Consider the following 20,000-nt stretch of genomic DNA (forward strand, 5'->3'; position numbering starts at 1 on the left):
TGCGAATAGACAGCAAATGAACGGAATGGAAACAAACATGAAGGAGGAAATGAAAAAGCTGCGGGGTGAGACGCAGAACATGGGCCGAAGCCTGCAGGCGGGCATGAAGGCCGTGACAAAGGAAATAATAATAGTGGAGACAAGGGAGGTAAAGGGTGAAGAGTTGGCAGTGACGGTAGCCGGGAAGGGAACCATAGAGGAGAGACTACACGAGGAAGACGGGGTAAGTGACGCACACACACACACAGAGGTAGTGGAGGATAATGGGGGTGAGCTGGCGGACTGGGTAGAGACCCAGTGCGAGCACCTGGATGGCCTCCTCCAGGAACGAGGGGAGGGAGTATGCCCCCTTGAGGCGAGTCACGACCAGGTGAGTTCGGTCGTGCTTTGCGAGGTTGAGGGGAGGAGTGCTGTGGACGGGTGCACGGAGAGCTTGGGGGGTATAGAGGCCCCGGAGACCCTTGTGGGGACACGAATCCCCAGTGTGGTTGTCCCTGTGTGTGTGGTGCAAGGGGTGAGTGCGTCCCCGTGTGTGGAAGCGACCCCGTGTGTGAGTGGTGTGGTGGCGATGGTGCCAGAGTACGTGCTTCCCAGCACGCCGTGCGTGGGTGAGGCACCGTGTGTGAGTGAGGCCGTGTGTGTGAGTGAAACGGCCAGAGTGAGTGAGGCACCGCGGGTTAGTGCCCCCGCGTGTGTGGATGAAACGGCCAGTGTGGATGAGGCACAGCGGTTGAGTGCCCCCGCGTGTGTGAGTAGTATGGTTTGTGTGAGTAGTGAGGCACGCGTGAGTGAACGGCCGTGTGCAAGGTCGCTGTGTGCAAGGGAGACCGTGTGTGTGAGAGAGCGGTATGTGAGGGAGATGTCGGTTGGCATGCGGGAGCACGCAGCCGCGTCTCCCGGTGTGAGTTTGATGGAGTGGACTGTGTGCGTCGTAACACGCAGGTGTGCGTGGGTCGAATGGCGACGACGGCGACATGGGAGAAACGAAAGCCGGGTAGCGGCTGTAGTTGTTTCGGGGACCGTGCCGGGTTCACCCAGCCGCGAGCACGAGGTCCGTGCTGTGCAACGCACGAGACCACCACGTGCTCGCTTGCGAGAGTGAAGTCCCGGTCCGGAAACGCACGCGGTGGATTTGCCGATCCCGCGGACGGACAAAGTTTAGGCAGGTAAATGGATTTGGACCGGACGGGTTCTCCACGCGATCGTGTGTGTTAAGCTCCAACGGGCAAAGCACATGTGTTCGCGTGGGGAACCCCTCGAGACGTGGGGCTTGTGTTTTTTTTTTTTATGCGCACGGTGACGTCATGGCTGCACGTGGGGTTGGAATCCGGCAGGAGGGGTATCTCTGCCGGATGGTACCGTCCAAGGAGGGACGAGGTACACGTGCAGCTGCATGACGTCACGGGCAGGTGCAAAGTGCGCGAGCTCTGAGTTGCCGCGCAGGTGCTGCGCATGAAAAAAAAAAAAGGGCAAGCCTCACTTTCGGGTGCCCAGGATTCCTGGGCAAGGGGTGAAAGACCCCCTTACCTGGGCACAGGATGGAAACTAGTTAGGGGGAAGGGTTAGCTTAGCTAGACCGACTCCATGGGGCAGGGGTAAGTCCTCATGGAGTCCGTGGAATGGATTAGTTAGAGGGATTGTAGCCAGATTTAGGTTGGGAAATAAAATGATTTATTTGAGAACAGTGACAGACAGTGAATGTGTAGAGGGGACGTAGTTTAGCTACGTAGTGTTAAAAGGAACGTGATACTAGTTTAAGGGACGACGTGGGAGCACGAGTTAGTTAGGGGAAGTAGTTAGAAGGATGGCAGAGTTCAGTGGTGTGGGTGTTGAAGAGTTGGTGAGTTGTGAGGTGGAGACATGAGTGAGTAAGGCCAGCGGGTCTGTGTGTATGGAGCGAATGGGGAATGCATGGTGCGATGAGTGATTGGGGGGAGGAGTGACTCCCGCCCAAGGGACCCCCGGGGTCAGTGTAGAGTGAGTTAGCTGGGTTAGTCAAATTGAAAAATGGAGGTCGTTTTGCTGTTGGTGGGAATGTAGGCTCGAAACCCATTTGGAGGGGTGCAGGAGCCCTGTTGACGGGCTTGGGAGCGTGGCTGCGAAAGGTGAGTATCGCTGAGTGGGTACCCCGGGCACCAGGCTAGTCGGCCGCGGTAGGCCATGGGCCCATGGGGGGGCCGGGATAGAGTAGTGGGCACGGGTGCGCCTGATTGGTGCGGGGGCCCGGGGCGCCATTAGCCGCGTGGGCAGTGTTGTGGGCACGGGTGACCCTCGGAAAGGGGCCCGGGAGGCCGGCCTGCCACGTGTGCGTTTCAGGGGAGGTGCCATGGGGGGCACTCCCCGGTGTTAGGGAGCTGGTAGGCTCGGAGGCAGTGTAGTGCCCGGGGGTGCCATAGCGGGAGAATCGGCAGAGGGTCGTGCCTGCCAAAGGGAGCCACGTGTCCCAGCCAGGAGACCGTGTGAGGGCACGGAGAGAAAATTGGGGGGCGAGGCCCGAAATTGTAAGGACACCAACACAGGCGACGGGAATCTGGGTTGTTAGAACCAATACTTTAAGCGAGAGGCGCTTGTTGAAAGCCCCGGGGTAGTTTAACAGTTAAATGGTTAGGGTAGATATGGAGATGTACCCCTCCGCACCATCCATCCCCTCGCTGTCGTTGTGGGCCGCTGGACCCACTTTGGTTAAAGATCGCCGAACTCTGGGGAGGCCATTCTGAGGCTTCGTTGGGCCTCGGCACAGGACGTTAGCTCTCCCTTGTTCCCCTCTGGGAAGGGAACGTAGGGGTTGGGAGTAGGCTAGGTGACAGGATAGGTTAGCCGAACAAGGACGATAAAGGGGGTTAGGGGACGATTTATAGTGGGGAAGTAAAAATAAAAACAATAAAAAAATAAGTTGGGGCTAAATTGGGGTTTGACAAATTAAGGGAGTGGGTATGTACAGTGACAGGCAAAGGCGATAGGTTGGGAGGGAGACAGGTAGGTAGGTCCGAGCCCGCCCTCCAAGTGGCCAGCACTACCGCACTCCCTCCACCAACCTCCACTGAACGGCAAAGGCTGGCCAACTTCATCGGCTGGCCGTGTTTTGCTTCAAGGCGAAGGCCGGCCAACTTCATCGGCAGCTGTTGTTTTGCTGCAAGGCCTGTGCCGGCCGGATCATCTGCAGCTGTGGTACTTCAAGGCCTGTGCCGGCCAGTTCATCTGCCGGCTGTGTTTGCCTGCAGCGGCCTTCTTCTGCGGGCTGTGTTTGCCTGATCACCTTTGCCATGCCATGCCCACTGCCCCTGTTCACCAGCCCCGTTCAATTTTTGCTTTGCCCCCCCTGTTCATTTCCATGTGCGCCAGGATCCGCAAGGCAACAGTTTGCAAGCTGCAAGAACTGCCCTGTTGGCAGCTACAACACGGGCCTGCAGTGGCGGCCCGTGCACCGTGTTTGTGTTCATGCATCCATTCGTTGTGCTCATTGCGTGTGCCACTTGAGCTGGCACGGAGACTGCGTTGTGCAGCCCATGCACCGTTGTGGTTCACTGCGTTCAGTTCAAAAGGGAAGGCCTTGGACTGCGTGTGAGCAGCCAGCTACGTTCCCTGTCACCTGCATTGTTTGAGCCAGAGACTGCATGTGGGCAGCCTGGCTCCCTGCTAACTGCTTTCTTTTTTGCAGAGTTCAGTGATCCTGGGCCATGGTTTAGTGTAAAATTTGTAAGTTAAGGTTAAGATGTACTGTAAATATGAGTGCGCCCCCGGCATGTATGTCTTAGCGCCGGCAATTTTATTTAAGTCGTCCGTATGAGTGAGTTTGTTTAGATAGTTACGCAGCCCTCAGGTTATTTATTTTGGGGACACGAATACCATGAATGTCGCACTCAGGGATCCGTAGGTAAAATGTACTAGGGGAAAACTACACATGATGGCACACGAAAATTTGACGACTCGGGACGAGTCTGTAAAAAGGGGAGGGGTAGTGTTGTGGTTACCAAATTCGCAAACCACCATTCAGGTCCCTTAGGTGAGGTATCTCGGTAAGTACATGTGTAGTTAGGCCCAAACCCGTTGTCTAGTGGGAATACATGTCATTTATGCGAGCTGCGACTCTTCAGGATAGCCGTTTTTCTTTTACTATCTTTATTTTGGACCAACCGCCATGATTACCACCACAACCACAACATCAACCACCAACCACAACGCCGCTTCACCACAACCGCCACGACCTTCACGTCACACCTCGCAACCGTAGCATCGCCACCGTTCTTGCCCCGCTGTGGGTACCGGTGTTGGACTCGTGCAGGGCGCACGTCGAACAGCGTGTACAAAATCACGGATTTTGTGCTTCAAAAACGGATCAAAAACGACACACGCCCACTTTTTGCCGTCCAATCGGTGAGCGAGGGGCGATTTGGCCCCGCCTCCAGGACGATCGATATATGCAAATTTGTGGATCAAAAAGCCTTCACGCCCACTTTTTCTCGGGCCAATGGGGAGCGAGGTGAAAGGTCAAAGGGAGGGGGTCAAAGGCGAAGCTACGGGGGGATAAAAGGACCGTGTTCGTCAGTCAGGAGAGAGGAGAGTCCAAAGAAGAGTCCAGGTCAGAGAGTCAAGGAGTCGGAGAGTCGGAGAGTCCAGAGGCGGAGAGTAGGAGAGTCGGAAGCAGAGGGTCAAGACTTCGCGGGCGGTGGAGGTGCTCGTCGTGTGCGTCGGAACGGAGGGGACGAGCTGTGGAAAGGCGGCGACACCAGACGAGGGGGTGCTCGCGTCGTGCAGGGAGCTGCACCCGAGGGAGGCCGACAGCGCGACCTGGCCGAGGTGGAGACGCACACCAGGGATAATAAAGATCCTCTATACCCCGAGCATCAGCAACCCCCTCCTGTTTCCCCCCGCGCTGAGATAGTGCGACCAAGGGGGCCCCTTTCCCACCCCCTGCCAGACACTGTCCGCGAGGTCCGCGGAGTTGGGGCGCCATCGCCGCTCCGCGTCTCATCACCAGACGGGTAGGCGCGACCCGGTCTCGGCCTCAGGCCCGCCTCATTCTTGGGGGTATTCTTTTCCTTGGTTTTGGGTATGTGTTGTCGGCGCCGTCTGTGAGGTAGAATTGTATGTGTTGCCGTGTGCTCGGTAGTCGGTATTAGCTCTGCATTGTGTTTTCGCTTTTACATTTGCTTTTTGTGTAAATTACATTGTGTCTTTTCTGTGTGCTTTTGGTGGAATTGAATATCTGTGCTTCCCGTGTGCCGCGAATAAATGTGCTTTATTATTGAACTGTTCTCCCGCTTCGCTTCGTCTTTTCCTCCATTGAATCCTCATCTTGCTTCACGTAAAGGGTTGGTAGTGGGCTGAATACGCCCGATAATTAATCGAACCGTCGAGGTCGACGATAACACCGCTCGGTTATTCTGATAGTACGGAACGGGTCGCTTAAGTGGCCCGTGTCCGAAGTCGACCTGCGGCGAGGTGCGATCGCCCGGTCTACCCTCCGCGTGGGTACTTAGGTAGGTCGAATTTGGCGAGCAACCCTATCCCACGCGGGGGCTGATTGGCTCGATCGCGGTGAGACCGAAAGGTCCACCCGTGACTGGTTCCCGGCGTTAGTCCGAGAGGGTCACGACTGGATTGTCCGTCCGGTGGGCGACGTGCCGCGATTCGAGTTACGTGGCCGTCAGCACGCCGGCGGGCGCGGAATCCGCAACAATATATATATGTATATATATATGTATATATGTATATGTGTATATATATATATATGTATATATATATATATATGTATATATGTATATATATATGTATATATATATATATATATATATATATATATATATATATATATCTAAATATATATGTATATATATATATATATGTATATATATATATATATATATGTATATATATATATATATATATATATATATATATATATATATATATATGTATATATATATATATGTATATATATATATATGTATATATATATATGTATATATATATATATATATATATATATATATATATATATATATATATATATATATATATATATATATATATATATATATATATTAGCCTGGTGTTGGCGCAGTGGTTCGGGCAGCGGCTTGGGATCCAAAAGGTCCTGAGTTCAAGCCCCGTTGGGCCACTGAATTAATACACCAGGGGGTTGACTCAGCCTATCATCCTTCCGAGGTCGGCGAAATGAGTACCAGTATACTGGGCCGGTGTATACCCCGGTTAAAATAGGTGTACCATATCCCTGTGTCGTAAGAGGCGACCAGGGTTGTGTCATGAAGGGCATCCGGTGTAAAACATGTGCCAAATCACTATGCGGATCATACGGATGATCCACTGTGGCGACCCTTAACGGGAGCAGCCGAAAGAAGAAGATATATGTATGTATGTATATATATATACATACATATATATATATATATATATATATGTGTATATATGTATATATGTATATATATATATGTATATATGTATATATATATATATATATATATATATATATATATATATATATATATATATATATATATATATATATATATATATATATATATATCGTGACCATCCCTTCTTTGTTTTCATTGTTTTTGGAATACCATCACTACATCCTTTTGCATTAAAAAATATTTTTCTATTCCTTGTATATATTGTGGCACAGCGTGGACATTATAAAAGTCCAAAGTCCAGCAAAGTCCCAGTTCATTTGGGTGTATATTTTCAAATGTTGGTCTCTGACATATCTTCAGCCACTACATGTTTACAACTGAAAATTATTCAGAAAATGTTCCCAAAATGTGCGACAAGTGTGTGTCTCAAAAAAGTTTCCAAATGTTGTCCTGAACAAAACAAACAAAAGCCTGTGTGAAGAAATATTCATCTCAAACGTACACATACATCATTGTGTTCAGATCATGTCTGTGGAATTGAAAAACTCGAAAGGATCATTATATTGAAACAAATACCAGGTGCATGATTTGTTGACTTGGTTTTGCAGTTCAAACTGCTGCAGTGAGCACCACCAGAGATAGCAAAGAGACAGTAGCACACACCAGTATACCTTATGAGGTAGCATCGGAGTGGGGACAAATGATGAGCATGTCAAAGACGTAGAAGGTATCCATCCATCCATTAGGATTAGGACCATACTCTGTGCAGAGCGTTGGTGCTGCATAAGCAGTCTCCTTGGCTAATGGGCACAATCCTGGATGGGTTCTCACTCCAACACAGGATACCAGTCAGCTGGCACTCACTTTGCTGACCTTGGAAGGATGACACGCAGAGTCAACCCCACCTGGTATCAATTCAACAGCCGAGCAGGATTTGAACTCAGCATCCTCAGATCACAAGCCCACCACCCTAACCATTAAGTCAACACCAGGCATCAATGTCTTCCCCAATTTGCACTAATCAAGCAATCAAACGAAAAAAGATTCATAGAGTACATACACAATCGGTATTCGAGAAATCCGAAGTTGTCAATCTCATGTTGTGGGTGATTTTCACTTTGACCCACATAAAATCAAAACTGTTCTCTTGAAAACCTCGTACCATCAAAAAACCAGGTATCTGGTGTACAATGTGGTGGTGAGGAAGACTGATGCAGCCAATATACATCAGAAGAGAAGCCAATAAGCCATTGATTGTCGTAAGATACCAGGAGGCATTCATTTAATGTCATGGGAGAATTATATAGGATGTGGAGAAGGTAGGATTGTCCATGCTTGAAGTGTTTCGAGCTAAGGAAGGAAAAGTCACTGGACGATTTTCAGACAGGAGACTTTATTGAGCCGGTCATCTTTTCGTGATGGTAAATGATCACATTCCAAAGATACTCTTGTTTTGATGGTTGCCACAACATGTGGAACCCAGCTGAGATGAAGAGGAAGGTAATACAAGACCTGAAGAGATCAGCTGATATATACTCGTACACCCAATGCCTTTGGGAGCAGCAGTGAGGGTCATGTTATTATCCTCTCTGGGGTGCTTAGATAACAGTAGATCTAGGCTCAGGCCTCAATAATGTTGAATGTGTGTTCCGTTACCAAGTTTCTTGTAGAGCATTTGCCAACTGGCTGATGCACTCAAGGAAGCACTCCAATGAAAACTCTTGATAAGGAACAGCTGGCTTGGCAAGTGCTATAGCTCGCTGCTTGGTGACTGAACACATCCCGGGTTTCCTCCCTTTCAATTTCATGTTGAACAGCATCAGCTGTTTCCAAAGTTAATCACACATCTTTGTGGTTTGTCATATTTTTTACTTCCAGCTCGTGTGCCCCATAAAATGCCATGATAAGCTGTGTGTACACGTCAACACGGCATTTGTCCAAGGAGGGAAAACCCCATGGAGGGGGGTTGTTACTCGTATCATTATTGTTTTGTTAATAACATTAATATTATGCCATTATCATTAGTGTTGTTATTACTTTTGTTATTTGAGTGGCCTTGGAAAAACACCATAATTAGCTATCTTAACACAGATATACACCTTGACGCGGATATCGCCCAAGGTGGAAACCCCTTTGAGGAAGGGGCAAATTAAGTCGCTCCAACCTCCACTGTGTGACCCTTCATCCTCTTTTCAAGTTTTGTTGAGATTGGATAAGAAACGACCAAATGTATCATTGTCAGACAGACAGACAGACAGACAGACAGACAGACAGACAGACATCAAATTGTATATACTCGCATGACTTCCGGTTCTGGGTTTGGAGCATTGGCAGGTCTCCTTTGGGGCTCCCTGCTGACAATCTCAAAGTTAAGTTTCCGGTCATTATCTGTCCCGTTTTAACTGTTTATTTTCTCACCTACATGTTACTGTGTGTTCCTAGTTCGGTTTTGTTTCAAAAATCATGCTATTTTGTGAGATTTTGTCCATCTTGTCTTACTGGGTGCTTGAGGCCTATCCTTGAGACTTGAGGCCTATCCTTGAGACTTGAGGCCTACCCTTTGTTCCCCTCGGTGAACGATCGTGTTTATTTGTTTTTTCTTCCCATTATCTTCAATTTCTATCTTTCCCACTTTCTTAACGTCCCCCATCCCAACTAATCACTCTATTTCTTATCTTTAATAAAATGCAATAGAAAAAAAACCCCCCAACCTTTCTCTGATTCATCTTCTTCATCTCCTCTTCTTCTTCCTCAATTTTTTTCTACAACACTTCCATGACCAAATCTGTTGAAAACTCTCTCAAACATTAATAATAATAACAAAAACAATCTCTTATAATGCTTCATCTTCCTCTTTCACACGTGTGGTACTGTTTACTGTATCAGAATGCACTACTCTTCTGCTATTTAAACAGACTGCTCTCAATTCGACCTTTCCTTCATACCTGCCTAAAAAATCCAACTGTTACAGCGTTTCTTCTCTCCATTCTCTGAATTCGCCTTTATTGCATCCCTCAATAAATGTGTTTAATCGCAGAACTGACCTAAAACTTTTTAAAACCCCAGTTTGCTATGAATGTTCACTTTCCATCAACCATTCTTTTTTTCCAACTTCAGTGCCAACTCACTCCTCTCACCTCTCACTCTCAAAGCAACCATCTCACTCTTCTCCCTCCAAGCCTCCCTCTCACCTCTCTCAAAAACTCCCCCCTCACCTTTCTCCCACCATTCATCCCCCTCACTCATCTTTCCTAAAGTTGCCCCCCTCCCATCTACAAAGCTGCCTCCTTCCACTGCCCTCTCACCTCCATCTCTTCACTCCACCTCCTCAAATCCTCAACTGGCTTCTTCCCCCTCTCTTATCGCCCCTCTCCCCCAGCACTACAGAGCCTTTTCTCCTCCTCATTCGGCCCCCTCCCCAAGCTATTCTGAAATCCCCCACACTCTTTCAACAACACTCCTTACCCCCCTCGTCCCTTGTCCTACCCTCTCCCTCCCCCCCACCCCCTGTACCCAAAGCCTCTTGCCCTACCTCTTCATTAAACGTGTGGACCTCAAATATCCAGGGCCTTCGCTCAAACCTTTCAGATCTTTCCATACAGGTTGCCACTGACAAACCAGAAATAATCTGCCGAACAGAAACTTTCCTCCCCCAAGACGTGTCTGATTCCCAAGTATCTCTCCCTGGTTACTCCCTCCTCCGGTTTGACAGACCTGAGCCTCGCCCTGGTGGAGGGGTTGCTCTCTTCATCAAAGACTCTATTGCTCACTCTCCATGCACTGCCCTCACTCCCCCACACCCCCAGGAATACCTCTGGCTACGGCTTCCCCTCACCTCCCACCTCATGTTTATATGTGTACTGTACCGTCCACCTAACAGTGATGACTCCATATACACCTCACTATCTGAAAACATGGACCAACTTCTATCTTCTCATCCAAGCTCTCTCTTCCTCATATGTGGCGACTTCAATTGTCATCATGCCAGTTGGCGAGTTGTGGGTACCTCTCTCACCTGTCAAGGCACCTCAGCAAAAGCTTTCTGCGACTCATTGGGACTGACTCAATCGGTCAACTTCCAAACCCGGATCTCAACCAATGGTACTCCATCTCTTCTGGATCTGATTTTGACAAATTTCCCTGACAATATCTGCTGCTCTTCCTCTGCTCAAAGCGGTTCTTCTGACCACGTCCTTGTCAAAGTAGACATCTCTCTGGCTCTTATCAGAGAACCACCTCACCGCCGTTGAGTCTGGCATTTCACTCAAGCCGACTGGCAGGGTCTCCAAGCAGCCCTCAAACTTATAGACTGGTCTCCTATCTCTACTTTCTCCAACATCAACTCATCCTGGGAATTCTTTCAAAGAAACTTGCTCTCCCTCATGCACAGATTTATCCCCTCTCGTCTTCAGTTGTCCTACCCTTCCTCCCGCCCTTGGTTCACTGAAGCTTGTGGTGAGGCAGTTGTCCTGAAACAACTTGCCTTTGTCTCATGGAAAGCAAACCCAACTGAGGACAATCTCAGTTCCTTCCATAATGCTCGGAACAAGTGTGTATCCACCCTCAGGAGAGCCAGAAAACAACATCTTTCTCATCTCAAGTCTGAACTCTCAAACCTCTCTCCCTCCTCAAAATCCTGGTGGCGTCTAATCAAATCTGTTTCTGGTGTATGTTCCCCCTCCATCCCCTCCCTTACCTCAAATGGCAGCACTGCTGATACCGCACGTGAAAAAGCTGAATGCCTAAACTCGGTGTTTGCAGCTAAATCTTGTGTCCAAAGCCCATCACTTTCTCTACCCACCTTACCCAGTCGCACCCAACTGTCCCTGGTCTCTGTGTCCTTTTCTCCTGACAAGGTGGAGAGCTTGCTGTCAAACCTCGACTCAGATTCTGCAACCGGTCCAGACGGCATCAGCCCACGTGTCCTAAAAACCTGCTCTTCTGCTCTTGCTCATCCTCTCTCTCTGTTCTATTTCCCCTCTCAGGGTGCTTGGAAATCAGCAAACATCACTGCCCTGCACAAAAAAGGTGCAAAAACAGATCCCTGCAACGACAGATCAGCCTTCTCCCAATCATCAGCAAGGTTATGGAATCCATCATCGCTTCAGACATCAAATCCTTCGTCTTCTCCAATGGCTTGATTTCTGATCATCAATTTGGTTTCAGACCAGGTCACTCTACCCTGGATATGCTGCTTCTGCTCTCCCAACAATGGATGGAAGCCCTCAATGCCAGACAGGAAATCCGAGCCGTATCCCTGGACATATCACGTGCTTTTGACACAGTCTGGCACCCTGCCCTGCCCACCAAACTCTCTTTCTATGGTATCCAAGGCCATCTCCACTCATGGCTCTCAGACTTCCTCTCCTGTCGCAGTCAACGTGTGACCCTAAATGAAGTTCTTTCATCCCCCCTTCCTGTCCAGGCTGGAGTTCCTCAAGGTGGCGTTCTGGGCCCTGTTCTTTTTCTGGTTTTCATCAATGATCTCTCTGACTCTCTGGAAAATCCTCTATATCTCTTTGCTGATGACTCCACCCTCTGCCGTACCATCGGTCATCCCTCAGACTGGCAAGCAGCAGCTTCTTCACTCACTGCTGATCTGGATAAAATCACAAACTGGTCCAACACGTGGAACATGTCTTTCAATCCGGACAAATCTCACACTCTCACTATGTCTCTTCGAAAGGACCATTTAGAAACCCCCCCCCCCCACCATCCACTTTCTCAACAATGCTCTGGAAGAAGTCCTTTCTTTCAAGCTTCTGGGTTTCACTATCTGCCATGACCTTTCCTGGGAAATCCACATTTCAAACCTCGCCTCCAAAGCCAGTCGCCGACTGGGAATCCTCCGTCGTGCAAGGTCCTTCCTCGGCCCACCTGAGCTCCTAACCACTTACAAAGCTTTTCTCCGCAGCCTGATGGAGTACTGCTCTCTCCACTGGGCTGGTGCTCCTGCCTCCCACCTTTCTCGGCTTCTCGCTGTAGAAACCAAGGCATTTCGGATCATTGGCATCTCGCGCAATAAGGCTGAGTCTTTGGGCCTCTCACTCAATCACCGCAGTTGGTCGGTGGTCTTTTTGTCTTCTACCGTCTCCTCTCCAGCCTTGCCCCCCCTGCTCTCTCTGCGATTTGTCCCCACCACATTTCCGCAGGGCGCTCAAGATCTGCCATCAACCCCCTTCTGGTAAAACTACCAAAATCACGAATCACTGCTCACCTTCACTCTTTCATTCCTCTTTTTTCCCACCTTTGGAATAAACGCGCTCACTCTATTCATTCCCATTCTTCCCTCCAGGCCTTCAAAACAGCTGTTCACCACCACTACTTATCATCCCCCATCCAAATCCTCGATCTTTTCTACCCCCGATAATCCACCCAAGCCCACCTCCTTCAAATTCCCTGCTTTCCTTCCTAAAAGTCCCTGTAATGTCCATCTTCTATTCCCAATGTTCCCCATCCCATCCCTCTCCCTTCCACAGATCTCCAAATGTCTCTGTTCCCCACTATTTTGTCCTTCCCACTCCCTCCCCTCCTTTCCCATGCCTTCCTTGATGTGCGTTGTGTATTAGCTCTCATACGAGCCTCGACAAGGTATACAAAAAAAAAAAGAGTACCCGCCCTACGGGCAGTCATTATGACACATGAAATGAAAAGCACAAAAAATGCACAATGCAAACAATTTTGGGTTGCCTCCAATTGTTGTTTTATTTATTCTTAGGATTGATCATTCATAAGACTTCAGGGTATACTACATTGTTAATAAGAGTATTTCCTGACGCCCTAGGATTTGCATGAATTTTGATATAGCCACTATTTCCCACTCCACTCATGGCGACATAGAGCTGGCCATGGCTGAAAAAATCACTTTTCAAATATAGTCCAACTTTTTTCAATGTTTGTTCCTGGGCCTTATTCGCGGTTATACTTAAACACACACGGACAGGAAATTGTTTTCTTTGCATTTGGAATGGAAATAGGTTCTCTGATGGTACTATTGGTATCTGAGGGATGAAGAGTTTATTCCCAGTATGGGGTCCGGTAGATAGTCGTGCATCTATGATACTCGGAAATAGGTTCTGTGCGATATATCGGCTTCCATTACAATGTCCGTTTTTTGGGTCAAAGTTCCCGGAGTAGCATCATTGATGCCCCAATTTTCAACCGTAATTTATGAGTCGGCATTCCAGATGCAGAGATAGAGTTCACAAACGCACATGGATATTGATGCGCATTCTCAACATCAATGATTTTGTCACTACCGAAATAAATTTTTTCCTTGCCTAGAAAATTTCACGAAGTATGATTGTATTTATTTATGTGACGGCATCATTGGTTGGGCACAGTATAGTCCTGCTACACAGCCACGTAGGATCTCGATAGTGATGAGCGAGGTCGTCGAAAATGAAATCGATGAGAGATTTTATATTTTGTAGGAAGTACTTTTCCTCAATTTGCTCTTTGAATTTGCCGACATGTGAGAGGATAGGTAGCCGACCCTCGCCAATCTGAAGGAGAGTATTCGCGAATTCATTATCGTAGCCGGCGTTTTGAACTCGCATATTGACCGTCAAATGATAAACATGGACGTGTTTCCAAAGAACAGATTACTTAATCGTGGCTCGAATAGTGTGTGCCCGTCCGCCGCGTCTGATCACTGGAAGTATCTGCCGCCAGTCTCCAGAGAAGATAATGGTTATACCGCCGAATGGCTTATCGACTCCTCGGACATCTCGGAATGTTCTGTCAGCTGCTTTGATGATACATATATCACACATAGAAACTTCATCAATAACTAAGAAATGACATTTCTGAATGAGTATACCAGTGCTGTCCCTTTTAGTGATGCTCCATACCGAATTTTCCTTGATTTATAATTGCACCTTACACCGCGAATGAAGAGTACAGCCATTAGGGAGCAGTGTCACCGCTATTCCGCTCATCGCCGTGGCGAGAGCAACCTTACCTTCAGATCTGACTCGAGCTAAGAGTAACGTCAGCAAGAAGGCTTTCCCAGTACCCCCTGGGGCATCTACACTGAATAGCCGACCCTGGTTAGATGATTCGTTGTTCGCAGAGACAGAGTCGTTTTGTTCCTGAACATCATAGTTAGTTTCCTCACTCACAACTTGGACTGGTTCCAATTGCTCCGCTATTACTGGATCAAGCTGTTGAATGTGGAAGTCTTTTTCAATATCTAATCCATGCCAAACTAAAATCATCTGTGTCATCAACAGTGTTGTGTGGGTCATAGGCTCTATTGGTAAATTTACACCAGATTTATGAAGAAGGTCTTCCATGAGAAGAAGCTTGTGTTTATTCCAAAATTCATTTGGATTTGATGGTCAGACAAAGATGAGTATATTAGCGAACACCTCGCGAAGAGTTGAACCGAACCGTACAGAGGCAGCTTCCTCCATTGCCTTGTCGACTTCTGAGTCATCATCTAATAACCCCAAGGCAAGGAAGGCAAGTTGATAGGTCGGATAAACTGCACCATTGTGAGTACGGAGATCTTCATAAGATGTGGGTCGAGCAACTATGTGTAATAACATCTGCAAATAGAACAACTCGCTCTGTTTGGAAGAGAGGTTGATAACCGGAATGCGACCAATCGTGTCTGAGTAAACCTTTTGATGATCATTCATCTCAGATTCTTCATCACGGTACAGTCTTGTCACATGAGCCTGCCTCTTCCAGGTATTTCCGGACCATGTAAAGTACTTGAAAACGTTTCAATATGTAATGTTCAGTTCACTATTTTGATTTAGTTTGAAAAACGATGTCAACTTGGTATTTGGCGGGCCATTGGATAGAAGAGTGTTTCCTTCACCAGGCTGGAATAGCACGGTCTGTTCATTGTCCAGATGTATAGGTAGTTTTTGTACAGATGGAGTGGCATTACGCCTCTCAGTGGTGACGGTCTGTCAACGACAGACGTAATGACGTTAGCGAATGACCGATGTCATGACGTCATTATGCCTCAGCGGTGACGTCACACGTTGCCGTGCAAACGAATGTAAAAATTAGAAAATCGTCAAAAATTCCCAAACCTGTCCATCTGGCACGATCTCACATAGCCAATGATGCACATTAGACCACAGAGCAACCGCATGCCGAAAGTGGCGACAATCCGTTCAGCGGTTTTGGAGTCTTTATCAGACATAATCGGTGAATTATAGTATGATGATCGCAAATTAGGTGGAAACAATTTTTCCAATTTCACATTTTTATCCATAACTGGAGAGATCAAACTAAACAGTGTTATAGTTTAAGGAGGTTACTTGCAAGGAATACCGAAAAAAACATGCACAAATCAAAATTCACTTGTAAAAGTATGCAGCCCCTTCAGTCAGTCCATGGTGGAAGCACCTTTTGCAGCAATGACTGCTCTGAGTGTTTTTGAGTCGGTCTCTTCCAGCTTTGCACATGAGATGGTAAAAAAATTTTCCTATTCTTCAGGTGAAAGTTTCTCCAGTTCTGCCAAGTTTGGCCAGAACGTTTGATGGACTGCAGTCTTCAAGTCTCGCCATAAAGGTTCAATTGGTTTCAAGTCAGGACTTTGACGAGGCCACTCAAGAACATTTATTTTCTTGTATTCAGCCACTCCAGTGCAGCTTTAGCATTGTGTTTCGGATCATTGTCCTGCTGAAATGTGAATCTCCTACTCCGTTTGAGATTCATGGCTGACTCGAGCAGGTTTTTAGATCCTCATGGAGGATCTCTAAGTCTTACTCATGTTGTTGTTCTTCATCTTCTTACTTGTGGACTTTTTTGTTTCACAGCCTACAGTTTTCATCAAAACTTCCTGAAACTTGGCATATACATGTAAAAATACCCTGCGCAGACAGTAAACATCTCCAATTTTGAAAATTCCTCCCACAATAAAAGTTATGACGTCAAAATATCTCCGCTAATGAAAATTGCCGAAAAAATTATCTCCGAAACTAGGCAAGCTTTTCAAATTCTATTTGCGGGAATTGAACAGGGCATTAGCAGAGATTAATTACCGCACATATGATACATCACTATGACGTCATATCAATTTTTATCACGTCATATCAATTTTATGACGTCATTCCTATTTTTTGTCATTTTTTGTTTCACAACCCAGAGTTTTCATCGGATCTTCGTGAAACGTGCCATGTATATGCAGAAAGCCCACGCGCAGGCAGTAACCATCTCCGATTTTGGAAATTCTTCCTAGAAAAAAGTTGACGTCATAATATCGCCGCTAATGGAAATCGCCTATACCATTATCTCCGAAACTATGCAAGCTGTTTGAATTTTGTTTGTGGGAATGAAGCCGGGCATTAGCACAGATAATTTATGTCAAACCTGATGCATCACAATGACATCATATTCGTTTTTATTTCGTCATCATTAAGAGGATGCGGATCTTAGCTCATTTGAGCTTGTTATCAAGGATTCTCCTGTTCTTTGTACCACCCATTGTCCCTGCTATCTTGACAAGCTTGCCAGTCCCTGCTGATAAAAAAACACAGCCCCATAACATGATACTGCCACCACCATGCTTCACAGTAGGGATGGTGTTGACTGACTGAGATACAGTGTTAGTCTTGTGCCAGACGTAATGCTTTTGACGTTGACCAAAAATTTCAATTTTTGTCTCGTCTGACCACAAAACCTTTATCCACATTCCTGCAGTATCATTAAGATGCTTTTTCGTAAACTCCACATGAGCTTTTAGATGCGGCTTTTTCAGTTATGGCTTCTTTCTTGTGTCTATCCATAGAAGCCAGCTTTTTGAAGGGAATGGGATACTGTTGATTGATGAACACTAACCTCTTTCTTGGACATAGAGCCTTACAGATTTTTCATTGTCATTGTTGGATTTACGGTGACATTGTGTTTCCTGCGGAGTTTGGATGGGCGACCTGATCTGGGTTGAGTCTGGGTGGTATGATGCGTCTTGCACTTCCAATTGATGGATTTCACCATACTCAGAGGGATAATGAGTGACTGAAATCTTCTTATAACCCTCTCCTGAATGGTGCTTCTCCACACTTTATGTCTGACTTCTTTGGAAAGCTCATTGGTCTTGGTTGACCAAGTGAGTTGCACCAAGTGTTTTTCATTTGATGGGACCTGATGTTATATGCGTGCGATTAAGTGGTTGTGTGCACACTTTCTTGTTGTCATGCTCCTGGGGCATTACTTTGGCTGTCTGGGTGTCTGGATGCAGTGTGGTCACCTGTTGGTTCCATAATTTGTGGGTTCACCGATGCATGTTGTGCATATGTGGTTGTGGTGTTTATGGGCATCGATCGCTGTTGTTTCCTAATTTTTGCCCAGATATAGTTTGCAGCATTTATTTCTTGCTGGCTACATCAGAGGGGTGAACTGAATTGGGTACATCCAAGATCTCCCCAGTTCGAACACCCACTCGACCATTGGAATATGCCACACCTTGAGGACCAATCTTCGATGTTTGTTTGGTGTTGTGTTCAGGATACAGCTCCCATCCAGGTCAAATTTGAAGTCAAACTGCAGGCATTGGTATGTAATAGAGCTGACTGTATAATTTTGCCAAACCAAGTTTCTCTGCAGTGTTCATCTATCTCACCTTGTTCAATATTTCTTCCAGTTTCACGAATTTTTAATTTGCCAATGTCCTTACATGTGAAACACTTCTCTCTACAAGATTTGTTACAAGTTCAAATCCTGTCCTTTAGCTTGATGATGACATGAATTGTGCGCAAAGATTTATAGTTTGCACAGATCTGTGCACTGCATACTATTTTACCAATTATATGTCAGTCTTGGGTATTATGGTGCAAGATTTATTTTATTTGTTGAAGAGGAAACCATTGTGTTCTGGTAATAGAGCGAAATTTCCGCCTTGGGGTTAGGTGAAATCAACAGTCAGAGTGAGCGCAGAAGTGAGGATGTGCTACAGGATTAAAGGACAAAATAGTCTCCTCGTGTGTCTAATGCCTTCCCTCCATGAATATAATGGCATGATCCCTGCACTATGCTGAAAAATGCCCCACTTACCGCTGTGCGCCAGGAATAAAGGCGAGCTGTGATACGTATCAATCAGTACGCCATTCCATGGTGGAAGAGCACTCTTTAAACTGTGCCTGCATGAATGACATCAACCCTAACACAGCGACGTTAACCTCTCTTTGAGTATGAGAAAAAGAATGCTCTTTGATGTTAATAATAACACCGTTTATTATCCATTAACTTTAATTTTTCCCATTTCTTCCTTTCTTATGGTGGGGGTAGGAGGTGTCTTACAAAGCATTAAGTAATTATTTTGTGGGGAGAGGTTTTTGGCCAAGTGTTATGGAGGTAAGAGAGTTGTGGAGGGTGTGGGGGTAAGGAGGGCGGGCATGTGCGGGTGTAACAACCAAGCATATTAATATGCAGGTGTCTAAAATTGCTGAAAAAGTGCATTGCATAAGATATGGACCACCCCAAAGGATTATTTAGGAGATGAAACACAAATTATAGTCAGGACAAAGACAGGAATCGACATCAATTCACTTTTACTTGAATCAATATGACTTCAGTAATAAGTAAACAACAGACAAACACACAGTGTACATGGAATTTTAACCAAGGTTACACCCGCATCACGAGCCAGGGGTTCAGATGGGAACATTAAAGACGAGCCAGTTCCCATTGTGTATATGTTCCCATTTTGCAGGTCATTCACGTTACTGGGCGTCTTCACACAAAGAGTGAGACATCTAGTGGCCCAACATGCAGTTCAGCTCCGACTCCCCAGCCTGTGCTGGGTCTCGTAGCTCTGGCACATGCCCTGCCACCTCCAACAGTATCAGAAATACGAGTTGACTCACAGATGTTTGTGACTCGTCTCAACCTTGACCTCAAGATAATTTACTGTGAAAGCAGGTCAGTAATGTTGTCTTCAGTATTTGTGTGTGTTTTTGTTTATGTTGGCATACATTTTCACTCTTTGTGCATGTGTGTATAGTAAGATCACGTAACTTTCGTAACTTTCCAAAACGAATCTGTAAGGTTATGTAACTTTCATGTTATGTGATCTTACAGAATCGTGTTTGGCATTTCTGATTAATTTATACTGGGAACTATAGAAGGGCGCTCGGTAGAGCGCATACCTCTGCCACATAATCCCTGATCCACGAGAACATATCGGACCCAATACATTTTTCAAATATCATGCTTCCCTATCTCTCAATGGTGAAAAATCACTTCAAAAATGAAAAATTCTCGTATCCAGATCCGGATTCGGATCTTCACCAAAATCGAAGTAATTTGTCATGGTCAGACACCCAACATGTCCACCAAGTTTCGTCCGAATCAGTGAACAACTTTTTGAGATATCCTGTTATATATTAGTTTAGCCCAATCTCTCAATGGTGAAGAAGCACTTCAAAAATTATCAGATCCGGATCCGGATTCGGATCTTCAGCAAAATCGAATAAATTTGTCGTGGTCACACACCCAACCCGTCTACCAAGTTTAGTCCGAATCCATCCACAAGTTTTTGAGATATCCTGCACACAAACAAACAAATAAAAATAAACCAATGTCACCTGCAGGGTGACCCGTATCTTGCCAAAAGGTGACCAGGTGTGACTTCTTTAAGGTCACACTGAGGTGAACAGAGCT

The 20,000-nt window shown here is 46.4% G+C and overlaps 1 protein-coding gene across 1 annotated transcript in view; it reads left to right on the plus strand.

The window, feature by feature from the left end:
* The window catches only part of LOC147031407 (neuronal PAS domain-containing protein 3-like), a 160,484-nt gene that overhangs the window by 77,990 nt on the left and 62,494 nt on the right, over positions 1–20,000 (plus strand). Inside the window, exon 6 of the mRNA XM_085862600.1 lies at positions 19,051–19,259. Within this exon, the coding sequence (XP_085718726.1) occupies positions 19,051–19,259 (209 nt within the window). The remainder of the gene's footprint in view (positions 1–19,050; positions 19,260–20,000) is intronic.

This window comes from Eptatretus burgeri, chromosome 2, assembly GCF_056783735.1.
Source record: "Eptatretus burgeri isolate ZD-2024b chromosome 2, Ebu_testis_v1, whole genome shotgun sequence".
NCBI lineage: Eukaryota > Metazoa > Chordata > Myxini > Myxiniformes > Myxinidae > Eptatretus > Eptatretus burgeri.